At 37.3% G+C, this 12923-nt stretch overlaps 1 protein-coding gene across 1 annotated transcript in view; it reads left to right on the top strand.

Moving 5' to 3' along the window:
- Positions 1-3192, top strand: part of LOC135218756 (zinc finger protein 239-like) — an 8224-nt gene extending 5032 nt beyond the window's left edge. The window contains exons 3-4 of the mRNA XM_064255206.1: positions 1144-1256; positions 2649-3192. Coding sequence (XP_064111276.1) covers positions 1144-1256; positions 2649-3072 — 537 coding nt within the window. The 3' untranslated portion in view covers positions 3073-3192. The remainder of the gene's footprint in view (positions 1-1143; positions 1257-2648) is intronic.
- The last annotated feature ends 9731 nt before the right edge of the window (positions 3193-12923 follow it).

A 12923-nucleotide genomic window follows, 5' to 3' on the forward strand; every position in this document is an offset into this window, starting at 1 on the left:
TCTCCTGGAAAAGGAAATTGAACTAATCTGTAAGCAGCTGTCATCTTTAAAGTACCCTGAACATATAATAAAAAAAAGTGATTCATAAAGCGAACACAATCTTCTACCATCCCCCTCAAAACGAGAACAGAGAGATGCCTAACAACAAAGTAAAAATAAAAATTCCATACTTGGACAGGATTAAGACATTGACACAGACACCCAGAAAACCCTAACCCTTTTGCTTTGACCTACCCAAATATCTTAGACAAATCCCTGATTAACGGCCAACAAAAGCCAATCCCCAAAGACACAGAAGTATACAAAATCCCATGCTTCGACTGCGATTAATTTTACATCATTCCCCCAGAGATTAATACATCATAAATGTTCAGTTAGGTATGGACAACATAATACGTCATAAATGTTCAGTTAGGTATGGACAACAGAGCTCAACTATTTTTAACCATATAAATAACCATAAACACAGAATTTAGCAGCAATGAATATTTCAAAGGGTTCATGGGATTCAGGTATTATAGATAAAATCTACCTCCAACCAGCATTTAAGACGATTAAAGAGAAATTGTCAACCAGAAGTGGCTTAATGGCTGACCTGTGACCTCTTGGTATAAATGCCACTTTTTATGTAACTTTTCTCATTCATTCCCTACTGGAAGAGAGAGGCAATTTGATCTCTGAAATATAGTATTTACTTTCTACATTTTGGCATTTTTATGGGCTCCTGTCATTAGATAGAATTCGGTTTTAATAGTATATATATACATATATATATATATATATATATATATATATATATATATATATATATATTATATGTATATATATATATATATATATATATATATATATATATATATGTATATATATATTATTCAGGGTAACAATAATCAACTATAGCTTCCAAAGAACGACAAGCTTTATTAAGAATAAAAATTGCTTTCCATTATGCTAAAAAATATTTAGGTAAACAAAAGTCAGTTACACTTTTTAAAGAGCCACTAAACCAAAAACTTACCATGCTGACAAATATTTAAGGAAACGAAAAGTAACTACGGCTCTCCAAGAACGACCAAGTTTTATTAAGAAAGTCATTTTATTATGCAAACAAATATTCAAGTTCATTATTCAAATTTCTTCCAGCTCTGTGGCCGCGGTTTCGTAAGGCGAGACCACTTAGCCAAGCATCAGAGAACCCACTTACCAGCGCATGCTAAACGAACTTATTGTTGTCCTCTACCTGCGTGTGTTCACAGGTAAATGACAATTTCTTTAATTTTTTACTATTTCCAGTGCTATCATTGACCTTCAAAACCAAGATGGTGAATGTCTTCACGTAACACTATAGGTGTATGGAGGATACAGTAAAACAAATTCATGAACTTGTCGGAAACTTATCGCACGCATGTCACAAACATATTGAACACAAGAGGACAAATGCAATACATATCAGTGACAGGTTGGGAACAAGTCAATGACCGTGGGGGGAGAGGTCGGATGGTGGGCAATTATATGCAACCTTGGTTACGCCCACCAGTAACTGGTTGACTTGTATTCAACATGTTTGTGATGTGTGCGCGATAAATTGCCGAGTGTATATGATATTCTTAGTTTGGTGTGGATCCAACCTTACTCTAGTCGGTGAATTCTGGCTGACAGGAATAACAAGATTTTGTATATAGCATTGTATCCTTGCAAATACATTTTTATATTACAAATGTCATCCTGTACGGTACAAAAACTCGTCTAGTCGTGTAAATTTTATATACATAAATTATGTATATATACACACACACACACACACACACACACACACACACACATATATATATATATATATATATATATATATATATATATATATACATATATATATATATATGCCCACCATCTGATCTCCCCCCCCACGGTCATTGACATGTTCCCAACCTGTCAGTGATATGTATGGCCTTTGTCCTCTTGTTTTCAATATGTTAATATATATATATCACTGACAGGTTAGGAACAAGTCAATGACCGTGGGGGGGAGGTCAGATGGTGGGCATATTTATATATATATATATATATATATATATATATATATATATATATATATATATATATATATATATATATATATATATATATATATATATATATATATATATATATATATATATATATATATATATATATATATATATATATATATATATATATATATACAAAGGCTGCCCAAAATTGCATTCGCTGTGTGGCACTGATGTAGCATTAAGAAATTTATTGTATGGTCATAAATGACAAAAAATGTATTCTAACTGCAAGGGCATGCAATAGCTTGTAAAGGAATGTGTAATATTATGCGTGTTCTCTTTAAAAAAAAAAAAAAAAAAAAAAACGTTACATGGGCATAAATATCGACGGAAAGGACATTCTGTTTTTTGCATCTTTATTTATGGACACAAGGTACTCACAAATTTGATTTTATTCATTACTTTGTGTCTAGAATACTAACAGAATTTAGTTTTGCTGTGGAATTTTGCCTTAGTTCTTTTAATATAATGTCTAAATATTTAGTAAAAGCACAAGAAAGGAGACTACGTTATTCCGTTCAAAATTCTATAGGATAAATCTGTTAAACTCTATATTCTTGATCTTTTCGTATGTAGTTACACTCGATCCGACGCCTTAACACGCCACATGTGGACAGCACATCAAATCAGGGCCCGCCAGCCTTCTCGTCCCCGAACCAGAAGCTTGATCTCACAGAAACCGAAGAATTTACTGCCGAAATCAGAGGCTGCTTTAGGGGTCAAGATGGACAGCGCTTCAGCCGGACCTGCTCTTGTTTCGTTGCCGCAAAAAACTAGAAGAAGAGGCGAAGATTACGCTGTCGATGGGTTATGTTGTGAGGAGACCGCTACTGAGGCACCTTTGAATTTATCCTCTTCCCTGAGGCGACTGACAGAGACCCATTTGTCTATAAACTATGGCCTCAGTGAGACACGGCTACCTGCACCTACTCTTGAGTTGGTCACAAGCAGAAATACAGCGTTTAGAGTAATTAAGAATTCAAGAAGGCGGTTGTGCTAAGCAAACTGACTAGCTGAATTAACGTTTCTAAATTTACTGGTGCGAGTAACATGAAGATTTATTTTTTCATGAGAAGAAAGAGTTCAGGCGTTTTCGTAAATAAAGATCTGTGCGTTCAGAGTAAGGACAATTTTCTTAACCAAAAATGTAATCAAACGGAGTTTTATTTGCTCAACACTAAACTCAAGTCAAAGAAATGGGTGAAGCGGCCGCGGGAAAGTATTAATTTCATATTCGTATGATATTCATTTGGTGTGGGGTAGATGGGAGGGAGGAGGGAGGGGAGGGGAGGGACGGAGGGAGCTTATACATCTTGGAAACTGTAGGCTGCCACAAAACGTTTTACCACAAATTTTTTAATTTCAGTGAAGTTGTTTCCCCTCCCTCCCTCCCTATCATTGCCAGTGACTTTATGTCAGTCGTTCGAGCATGATTTCAAAACGAGGACAATTCCAATATGACCAATTATGATGGTAAAGCTTTGGCCAGAAATGCACCATCTGTGAACGTGATTTCAAAACACGATTCTAAAAGAAAGTAGGACATAAAAACAGGAGAATGACACGAGCACATCAGCTCGTTTCGAAAACTGAATCTGAGTTCGCTCCTCAATCATCGACAAGATGAGATCCAAAAGACCAGATCGGTAGCCTAAACGGAAGCTGGTGTTATTATAAATTTAAAATAAATTTAGAGTTCTTCCTGTTAAGTGTCGTCGACTTTATGCTTTGTTTGCACAAGAATCCAGAAGTAAAGCTGTAAAGAATAACTTCTGTGTTCAAATCAGCAATATATCAGAATTAAGGATATGGCTCTGAAAGTCAATTCTAACCGGGAATTTACTGAGCTACAAAATATCTTAAATTCTGATGACTTTCAGTGTCTTTGATTATGAATCTTGAGAAATCAGTATTCCAAACAAATTTTCTTTTAGCCTTTATCATGAGTAGTATTTTATGATTTATTATGCAGCCTACTATAATACGAATATCTGTTTATAACTATTCGTTCTATAATATTAATCAGTATCAATCAGTGCTCTTAAAGTATACGTTAAACTACAGTAACTCAGTCGGATCTTTATTAATGTACCGTTGTATTCGTAAGCCTTACCGTGTAAACCTTGTTGCTTGCTAAACTTATAGGTAGGATGTTTTCTTAAAATCGTATTCCACTGTGACTGGTAACAGTTAACAATGAATGTTCTTTATACTTTTGCACAGACGGATACTAAAATGAAAACGACATCAAATATAAAGATTTCAATCAGAGTTTTATCATGTCTTTACTGTGATTTGTTAGAGTCCTGCAAAAACATTTCTGAGAAAGAGACGCAGACAGACAGATACAGAAATTTAATGTTGTGGTGAGAAGGGGTCTTCTAAATCTCTCTCTCTCTCTCTCTCTCTCTCTCTCTCTCTCTCTCTCTCTCTCTCTCTCTCATTTTCTAAGACTACTACCTGCTTCAGCAGGTTAAATGTATTTCGTTATAATTATGTCAATTCAAAGGCAGTAATGGTTTAATTTCTCAGATATCGCGAAAAACACTTTTAAAGTAGTAGCGTTTTAGTAGTTCGATTCGTCATGCACACAGGTACTAACCAACCTCTTTGATCCAAAGGCGTATGACAAGACTGTTTTTGGAGAAGTGAAATTGGAGTATGTTTCGCCCATGTTATTCCAGTTTCAAGTTTAGAGGATCTGCTCCAAGGCCGTTTTTATCACTGGATTTCGTTTCCTCAACTATATTGATATATAACACTTCTGAATTAAATTTAAACGTTCGTAAAGATGTTCTTACCGTTAAGTGTCGTCGACTTTATGCTTTGTTTGCACAAGAATCCAAGAGTAAAGCTGTAGAGAATAACTCCTGTCTTCAAATTAAGACCGGGACTTTATTGAGCTACAAACCACTTGTAAATTTTGATGACTTTCACTGTCTTTGATTATGAATCTTCTCGGCTCAGAAATTGTACACAATAAATTCTTCATTCTAACGAAAAGATAAATATTTTTCTCTAATACAAAATTCCCCGTAGTACCGTCAGTGCACCTCATGCGGTGCACTGTAGACAGTACTTAAGGTTCTTTGCAGCGTCCCTTCGGTCCCTACTGCAGCCCCTTTCATTCCTTTCACTATACCTCCGTTCGTATGCTCTTTCTTCCATCTTACTTTCCTCCCTCCCCTAATAATTAATAATTGATTCACAATGCAACAGAGAGATTATTCTCCTGTCACTTCTTGTTACTGCCAATTTCTGTTTCAGTGGTGAGTGACCCCATAGGTCCCAGCGCTTGGTCTTTGGACTAAATTCTATAGTCTATATCCATATATTCTATATCTTTAATAGAAACCTATCACAGCATTTCTCTACAAAAATTTAACGGCGCAAGTTATATAATGAAAAGGGAAAACTGGGTTTGCATCACTTGTTCATTCGTGAGAATTCTGTAGGAAACTTTTATCAGGTTTCAAAAACTGCATCGACGAAAAGTCCACGACACATGAAAACTGCCTTTCGCTCTAAGCGCCTGTCATTAGCAAAGGCAGTCCTTCTCCCGCGATCTGACAATAAAACCAATAATCAAACCGTGAGTTAAAAAGCGCGCTATTCTGAAAACCGAATTGCAAAACCGGGAGCCAAATTCGTTCATTACTTTTCGTAAAGATCAGCGCTGTCGAAGGGAAATGACTCTTCGGCGAATTTCATTCGCGCGAATATGAGCTGTCGGTTAAACTGAATTTTCAGCCAATAAGAATCTCTTAGGTTGAGGTAAATGCATTAGAATGTGTGCGTGTGTTCGTGTGTGTGTGTGTTCATTCGGCCCTGAAGACAATTTTTCTAGGCTCATTGGTCTTGTGCGAGATCGAAATGCTTTCTGGTCTAGAACCTTTATAGGGCAGAGGTTCTCAATCGGGAGGGAATTCCTCCCAAGGGGGAATTTCAGAGTTCTAGGGGGTGGATTCTGACTTCACATCGGCAGGTTCAAACTGGCTCTAGGACCACACAAAACGCAGTGTGCGTTGGTCCACACTGCTGAGAGGTCACGCTGGGCTTTCATTCGGTTAGCTTGTGTGCTTGTGTTAGCATTTTGTTGCATGTTATTTGGAATGCTCCTTTTGAGTCAGAAAAATTTGGAAATCGTGGGGGTGGGGGTAGGGGTAGGGGGGGGGGGCGGAGGGGAATGACATTCTGACATATGGTGGAAGGGTGCATGTGCCAAAAAATGTTGAGAACCACTGTAATAGATTATACCTCAAATCTACTAATGCCACACTGTACAGGGTATCGCAAATCACCCGCTTGCAAGTTAGACTTGTATGTACTATGTTTCCAGTCAATTCTTAAGACACATCTATCAAATAAAGCTTATTCCACCAGGTGCTATATTTTCAGAAATGAAACGTATAAGAAGTCTGTACTGAGTTTTCCAATTTTCTATCCTATCCACGCCTATGTCGTTTTTCAAGAATACAGCAACTCTCACGTTTCGTGTTAGAACACTTTTAGAAGATTTTCCAGGAAATGTGAAGACTGAAAAAAGGGGGCTAAAGTTAAAGACACTGATCTGGAAGAAGTATATGAGAAGTGGATAAAATTCAAGAAAGCGATAATAATTGCTTTCTTATTAAGGAGGTAATGGTTCTCGAGCCTTCTTTTTTTCTTAGACTCCAGATAAAAGTTTAATCAGTAAAAACTATATTTTCACATAACAAGTTACTGAAGCATTTCAAAATACTTTTTCTCTTCCATTCTTTAGACTTTCAGCAGTTGATGAATTATTGTTGTTAATAATAAGTTTAAGACTGTAAATCTGAAGATGTTTAAAGAATTCTCAAAACCGTTTGAAGTTTAAACCCCTTTATTACCAGAACGCAAAGTTAACAAGTAAGAAATGCGGCGAAGTTTCTTCGGATCAATCGCGCTTCCTGTACAGCGTATAATGCTGTATGAGCCGCGGCCCATGAAACTTCCAGCCACAATCCGGTGGTGGCCTGCTCTGCGGTATTGCTAGACGCAAGATTATGGCTAACTTTAACCTTGAATTTAATAAAAACTGCTGATGCTACAGGGCTGCAATTTGGTATGTTTGATGATTGGAAGGTGGAAGATCAAAGTACCAATGTACATCCCTCTAGCCTCAGTAGCTTTTAAGAAAAAGTGCGGACACAGACAAAGGGGAATGAATCCCAAAGAATAACAAGTCTCACAACAGAGATCTATGGTATCTTTTTGATGATGGAATACGATATTGATCAATCCTAGGGTCATGCATTACATTCGTTAAAGACTGAATTTGAAACGCTTTTTTTTTCTTTCTTTCTTTTTTATTGGCGCCATAATGAAGTTCGGAATATGAGAATGCTTCATAAGGGAACCTTGGCTTCGTTCTCTCGTCCTTAATGAGAGACTTGACGACATATCCGGTGGACAAAGTAAAGACTTAAGCGTGACTCAGCGAATTACTATTAGTACGCGTAAAAATAAGTGAGTTGACAATAGTTTGGTTAAATGAGCTCAAAATGATGGTCAAACCGGAATCCATTTTCCCTCAAACATATATAGCATCACTGAAAGCGCCATTTTAAATAGAATTGGAAAATCATACTCACTTTGCCTAATTTGGGTTGTAAAAAGTTTCTGGTGTTTGGATAGAGGGAGGTCCATATCCCATCAAGTTAAGCATAAGACATCCACATTAATACTGACGTTAGTCATAACTATTGGCTTTTTATTCAAAGATATATTGAACAAACTGAACATAAAGAAGGCCAGGAGAATGTATAAGGGTCTAGGGGCCAAATGGTGCAAGAAGTGGTCTTCATATTTTAATATTTATGACTTCTGCGCTGCATAACTCTTCTGACCAGACCCTTTTGCAACAAATATTAGAAGAAAATTAAAAACAAAAAAAGAAAAGAATGAAATAAAAGTATATAATCTTGTGTGTGAAAATTAACTAATGGTTTTGTTAATGATCATTAAGTCTAATGATCCAATAGGCCACTATTGACATCATCATTGTCTGAGACATCGACATCTGCAACATCGAATAGATTTTGGCAGTCCTCGCCTCTTCAGTCACCACAAGCTAAAGCACAATTGAGTCCATTCTTCCGGCAAGAGCATACCTGAGAGCCAAAGGAATTTTTTGGTATTAATCTACTTAAGGAGATCGGGTGGTTCTGGCTGAAGGTCAGTTTTCTGTTCCCTTGAAACACCCATCTCCACTCATCAGATTTCAGACATTTTAGGCACAAATATTTCTACTGTGACAACTGCAGATGAACTCCCTATGCATGAAAATCTGCTGCCGCCAGGGTCGAGAGCAAAACAGGAGGCAACATTTTCCAAGTGTTGTCAGTGTATCACTGGCTTTACCCTTATAACTGAAAGGATATGAGATAATAAGACACAATAGGTACAAGAGTGAATCAGATCTTTTCATACAGGTGAAGATTGTAACTGGAAATTGAAGGTGATCAATTGATAATTTAGTTCAATAGTGATGCAGTTAAAAAAATTGCAGCTTTTTTGCTACAGAATTTCAACAGTATGTACTGGATACAGTTTAAAGAGTGACATAACCAATGAAGGTAACCGGCATGGCTGATAACTCACCAAACAGGTCAGCAATCAGTTGTATCTCAACAATCTTAAGTAGCGCTAGGATTTGTGTTTTCCCTGAGAAGTTGAAACAGTCTTAAAGTCTTATATTACAGACTACATAAGAGAAAATACCTCATGATAACAGTACTGATAGTTACTAGGAACATTCAAACCAACGTGATCAGATAGATGTAAATAAAACCCTATTTTCTTGGAGAAATATATTATCCAAACAGTTTTGGCAGCTACTGCTACCAACTTCAGTGGAGAACAGAGGCAGTCTCTGTTCTCCACTGAAGATGGTAGCAGTAACTACCAAAACTGTTTGGAAAATCTGATATAACATCAAGAAGTCTGGGCTTTATTTACAGAATTGATAGCTATTATTTTCAGGAAAAGATCAACCCTCAACTCACCTTTCATGTATAAGATGCTGATGTTGTGTCACACCCACTCCAGGCACGGCACGGGTAAACAACAGGTACTCTCGCTGAGAGATTGTTGAAGCCATGTTGCCAATGTTCCACCACTTCAGGAGCTTCGTCTTCTTTTTCTTTTGCTCTGTGGAGAAGTATATTTCTCCAAGCTCTTCTTTCCAGTGGTATGCTAGTAATACCAAGATATCAGTGTCATCTGCAGCTACAACACTTTGCCACTCACCAGCCTTTTTTACTTTGTGATATCTGCATCACCTGTGCATTCCACATTCTCATACATAGCCCCATTTGGGAGCTGAGAAGGTTGATGAACCATTGCTCATCGTGCTGGTTATGGAAAATCACCCCATTCTTGGATGTGACATTAATTTCTCTAGAAAGGGCAACATTCGATTCTGTCATTTGGCCTCTTCGAAAATGTTCATGTGACTTCAGGGACCATTTGTCTGTGTAGCCATCAAATACATATTTGCTATACACGTTTGTCACAAAGCGAAGATACTGATCTATAACCTGACTATATGTTCCTTTTGATGGAGACCTTACCTTATGCAGCAATGCCCTGCCATCCATTATGCATGCTCTGGTTTTAACATCATGAGATGAATTTACCTTCTCGAGGAGATAATTCCGCAACACTAATTTTGATGTCTTCCTCATTACACCATCAGCAAACAGAGATGCTGGCTCTGGAGTCAATTTACAGCAGAATGTGCCAGCAGTACTGTCCTTTCGCTAAATCAATACTGTTAGTCACCTGAATAGGATCAGTGGATCAATGTGTACGACCTTGTTACCCATTTTTACACTGACATGTAAGCTCTCCTGAGTATGGATCTTATCACTTCGTTTAATTATTGCTTCTCCAATTCATAAGTCATCAAGATGTTGCTGAATGATGTTTCCTACATTTTCAGCATAATCATAATTGATTCCATTGCCTTCTACTGCTGTCAGTCCTGATGCATAGCTTCTAAGCACTGGTATGCAAAAGTCAAATGGATTATGTCTATCAAACCACTACATCAGCTTCTGTAGGTTAGGGTTATCCCGTCTGATTCTGCTAGTTCCAAGTTCAGTAAGTTGTTAATTTTGTGATGCTGGCCCATTAAATTGACCATGGAGTCATGAACAGAATCACATCAATGTATAGTACTGACATGATGGTGGCGCACTGATTTACTGATACCCCTCCTTCTGGTAAGTCCTCCATGACTTTTTTAGTGACCTCATTAAACATTGCTCAATTATCAGATCTGACCATAATCCTGCCCAGTACCAATTACTCCAATGGACTATATGGCAGCCATGTTCAGCAAAGGTTTTATAAATCCACTGATAGTCTACTGGTAAATTCATCATATTCTGAAGGTGAAACCTGGCACATTTTGCATTGTCAACATGACCAGTAGCAGCAAAGAGATTAATCATTTTACTGAGAGCTTCAAGATATAGGTTCCAGTTTCCAGTTCTCTCTGCTCGAATAAAGAGCTTTAACACTTCAATGTAGCTGATGTACTGAATCTAGAGCTTAGAGCTTCAAGATATAGGTTCCAGTTTCCAGTTCTCTCTGCTCGAATAAAGAGCTTTAGCACGTCAATGTAGCTGATTTACTGAATCCAGAGCTTAGAAGTCCAAGATACCGTACAGAGTTCATCTTCCAGTTGTTGGAGATTTCCATGCAGAATCTTCAGATCCTCTGACTTTGCAACATGTTTGATCTACAGCAGTTATCAGTTCATCCATGACTGACTCTGACAGAGCTGCTTTCAGTTCATCACTGTCACCTCGTAGTAATTACAGTCAAACTGCTGATTGAATATCTCCAAGGAAAAGTTTAGCTGCTGTAGTTACGATTCATTCAGCCTTATCTTCAATTCTCTGCATTCTGTCTGTAAACCATTAGTCATTGATGAATAATCAGAAATGTTCCACAGACATACGACATTTGACCATCCTGCTAGTGTACAAATAAAAATGTGATCACCATCTTTTTCTTCTAACTTTTGCTTGGTCCCTTTTGTGTTATGAACATCTTCACACAAGCAATTTCAATCAGCTTGTTCTATACATACAATAACGAATGTACTTCACCCTCTGATTCAAGCCAATGACAAAGTTTGTCAAAGTCCTAAAATTTCTTCTTGTCAACCAGCCGGCCTTGACAGATCATTTGTGGATCGTCGCTCTTCCTAGGAAGCTTCTTTCTAAACCTGTCATAACATGATTTGTGAAGTCGAGCTTCAGCTGCAACAAGGTCATGACAGCCTAGCAAATGCTTCTTCACAGTTGTTGCTCATTCATCATAGTAGTTTCGTTCACTACAAACCCTCAGCAAACTATCTCGTTTTTGCAGAGTCCTGACTTCAGTTACATTGTGTCGATTTCCATGTGTTGTGTCAGAAATGCAAGAAATTTCACAAAAGAGAAAACTACTTTTCCAGTCAAACTATTTCGTTCCTCCTATTGTTTCAGTTCGCAGAACTTTGCTGGTACTTCCTGTTGCATTTATCAGGGGATTTGCATTTCCTATTTTAGGCCCACCTATGACAATCACAGTGAATTTTTACAGCTTTGCTACATTTCAGCCTGGTTTCTGTAAGATATTTGCGCAAAACATAGTCGTTAACTGCCTTTCTTTAACAGCTTGTAGTTTGTCTGATGCTGTCTCTGGCTGTTGGTATATCACACAATGATTTGTTGATTTTGAAAACACAACTTGATGACATAGAAGAAGATGGATAATTAGCTTCATGTCATTCCTTAATCTTTAATTACTAGAAACAAGAGAAAAATAACCAGGCGTGATCCGACCTCCAGCTTACTCCGGGTGCATGCTAAAGTTCATGGTCAATAGCTCTTTGTTTCACCAACGACAATTGAAATAACTATTTTATGTTTTATTAGAAATAATTGTTCTGTACTGTTTAACATATACATTAAATATTTATTTTTTCAGACCATTTTATGCTTTTCCATAGGGCTTTCATAACTCCCCAGCAAGAACAGCAACAGCAACAACAACAGCAACAACAACAACAACAGTAGTTTGTAGGCTTACTTCCCGAGTTAACAGATAATAAAAAAAAAATTCCTAAGTGTCAAGATTAATATATATATGCAAATAACTTTTCTCCCAAAATAAGGGAAAATGGCCATATGATTTTTGTAATTTACATCAAATTGTGCTGAAATAAGTCCTCATTCAGCTCTAATTCGACTACAATACAAAAGAAGATTTGAAAAGGCATTAAGTACACACCATAACATTGGGCCTGGTCATATCTCTGTTGCTTGACCATCAAGAGATGTTAGATGCCACCGACATAAAGCTACTTCAATTTATTTGAGACTGGGCGTGTAGATTATATATATGTCATAAATAAAGACTGCTAATATGTTCGTTGTGATATTTCTAGGAATTTACAGATTCATCATATTTAACTTCCCATAGAGACATAGTCCGAAGCGACGACCTAAGAAAGCTGATAAATCATTTCTGGGATGGTGTGATACGAAGATGCTTATTTAAGCAGGTCAATGTTCGTTCATGATGGCTTGTTCATGATGGCTTGTTCCAGGAGCCTTTGAAAACTGGCTTCGACCAGTTACCGAAGAGTGTGAGTTCATATGTACGTGTACTAACTATGTCCATTGATAATGACTTGGCTTAGCCGAAAACTAGGGAGACAGCTACGGGAGAAAAGGCAGAATACTTGGATAGCTCTGCGAAAGTCTATTTGTTACGGTGTGTGAAGTTTCAGGCTGCAATGGGTGAGTTATTATAATTTAGCCAAAGGGA

This window comes from Macrobrachium nipponense, chromosome 1 (assembly GCF_015104395.2).
Source record: "Macrobrachium nipponense isolate FS-2020 chromosome 1, ASM1510439v2, whole genome shotgun sequence".
Lineage (NCBI taxonomy): Eukaryota > Metazoa > Arthropoda > Malacostraca > Decapoda > Palaemonidae > Macrobrachium > Macrobrachium nipponense.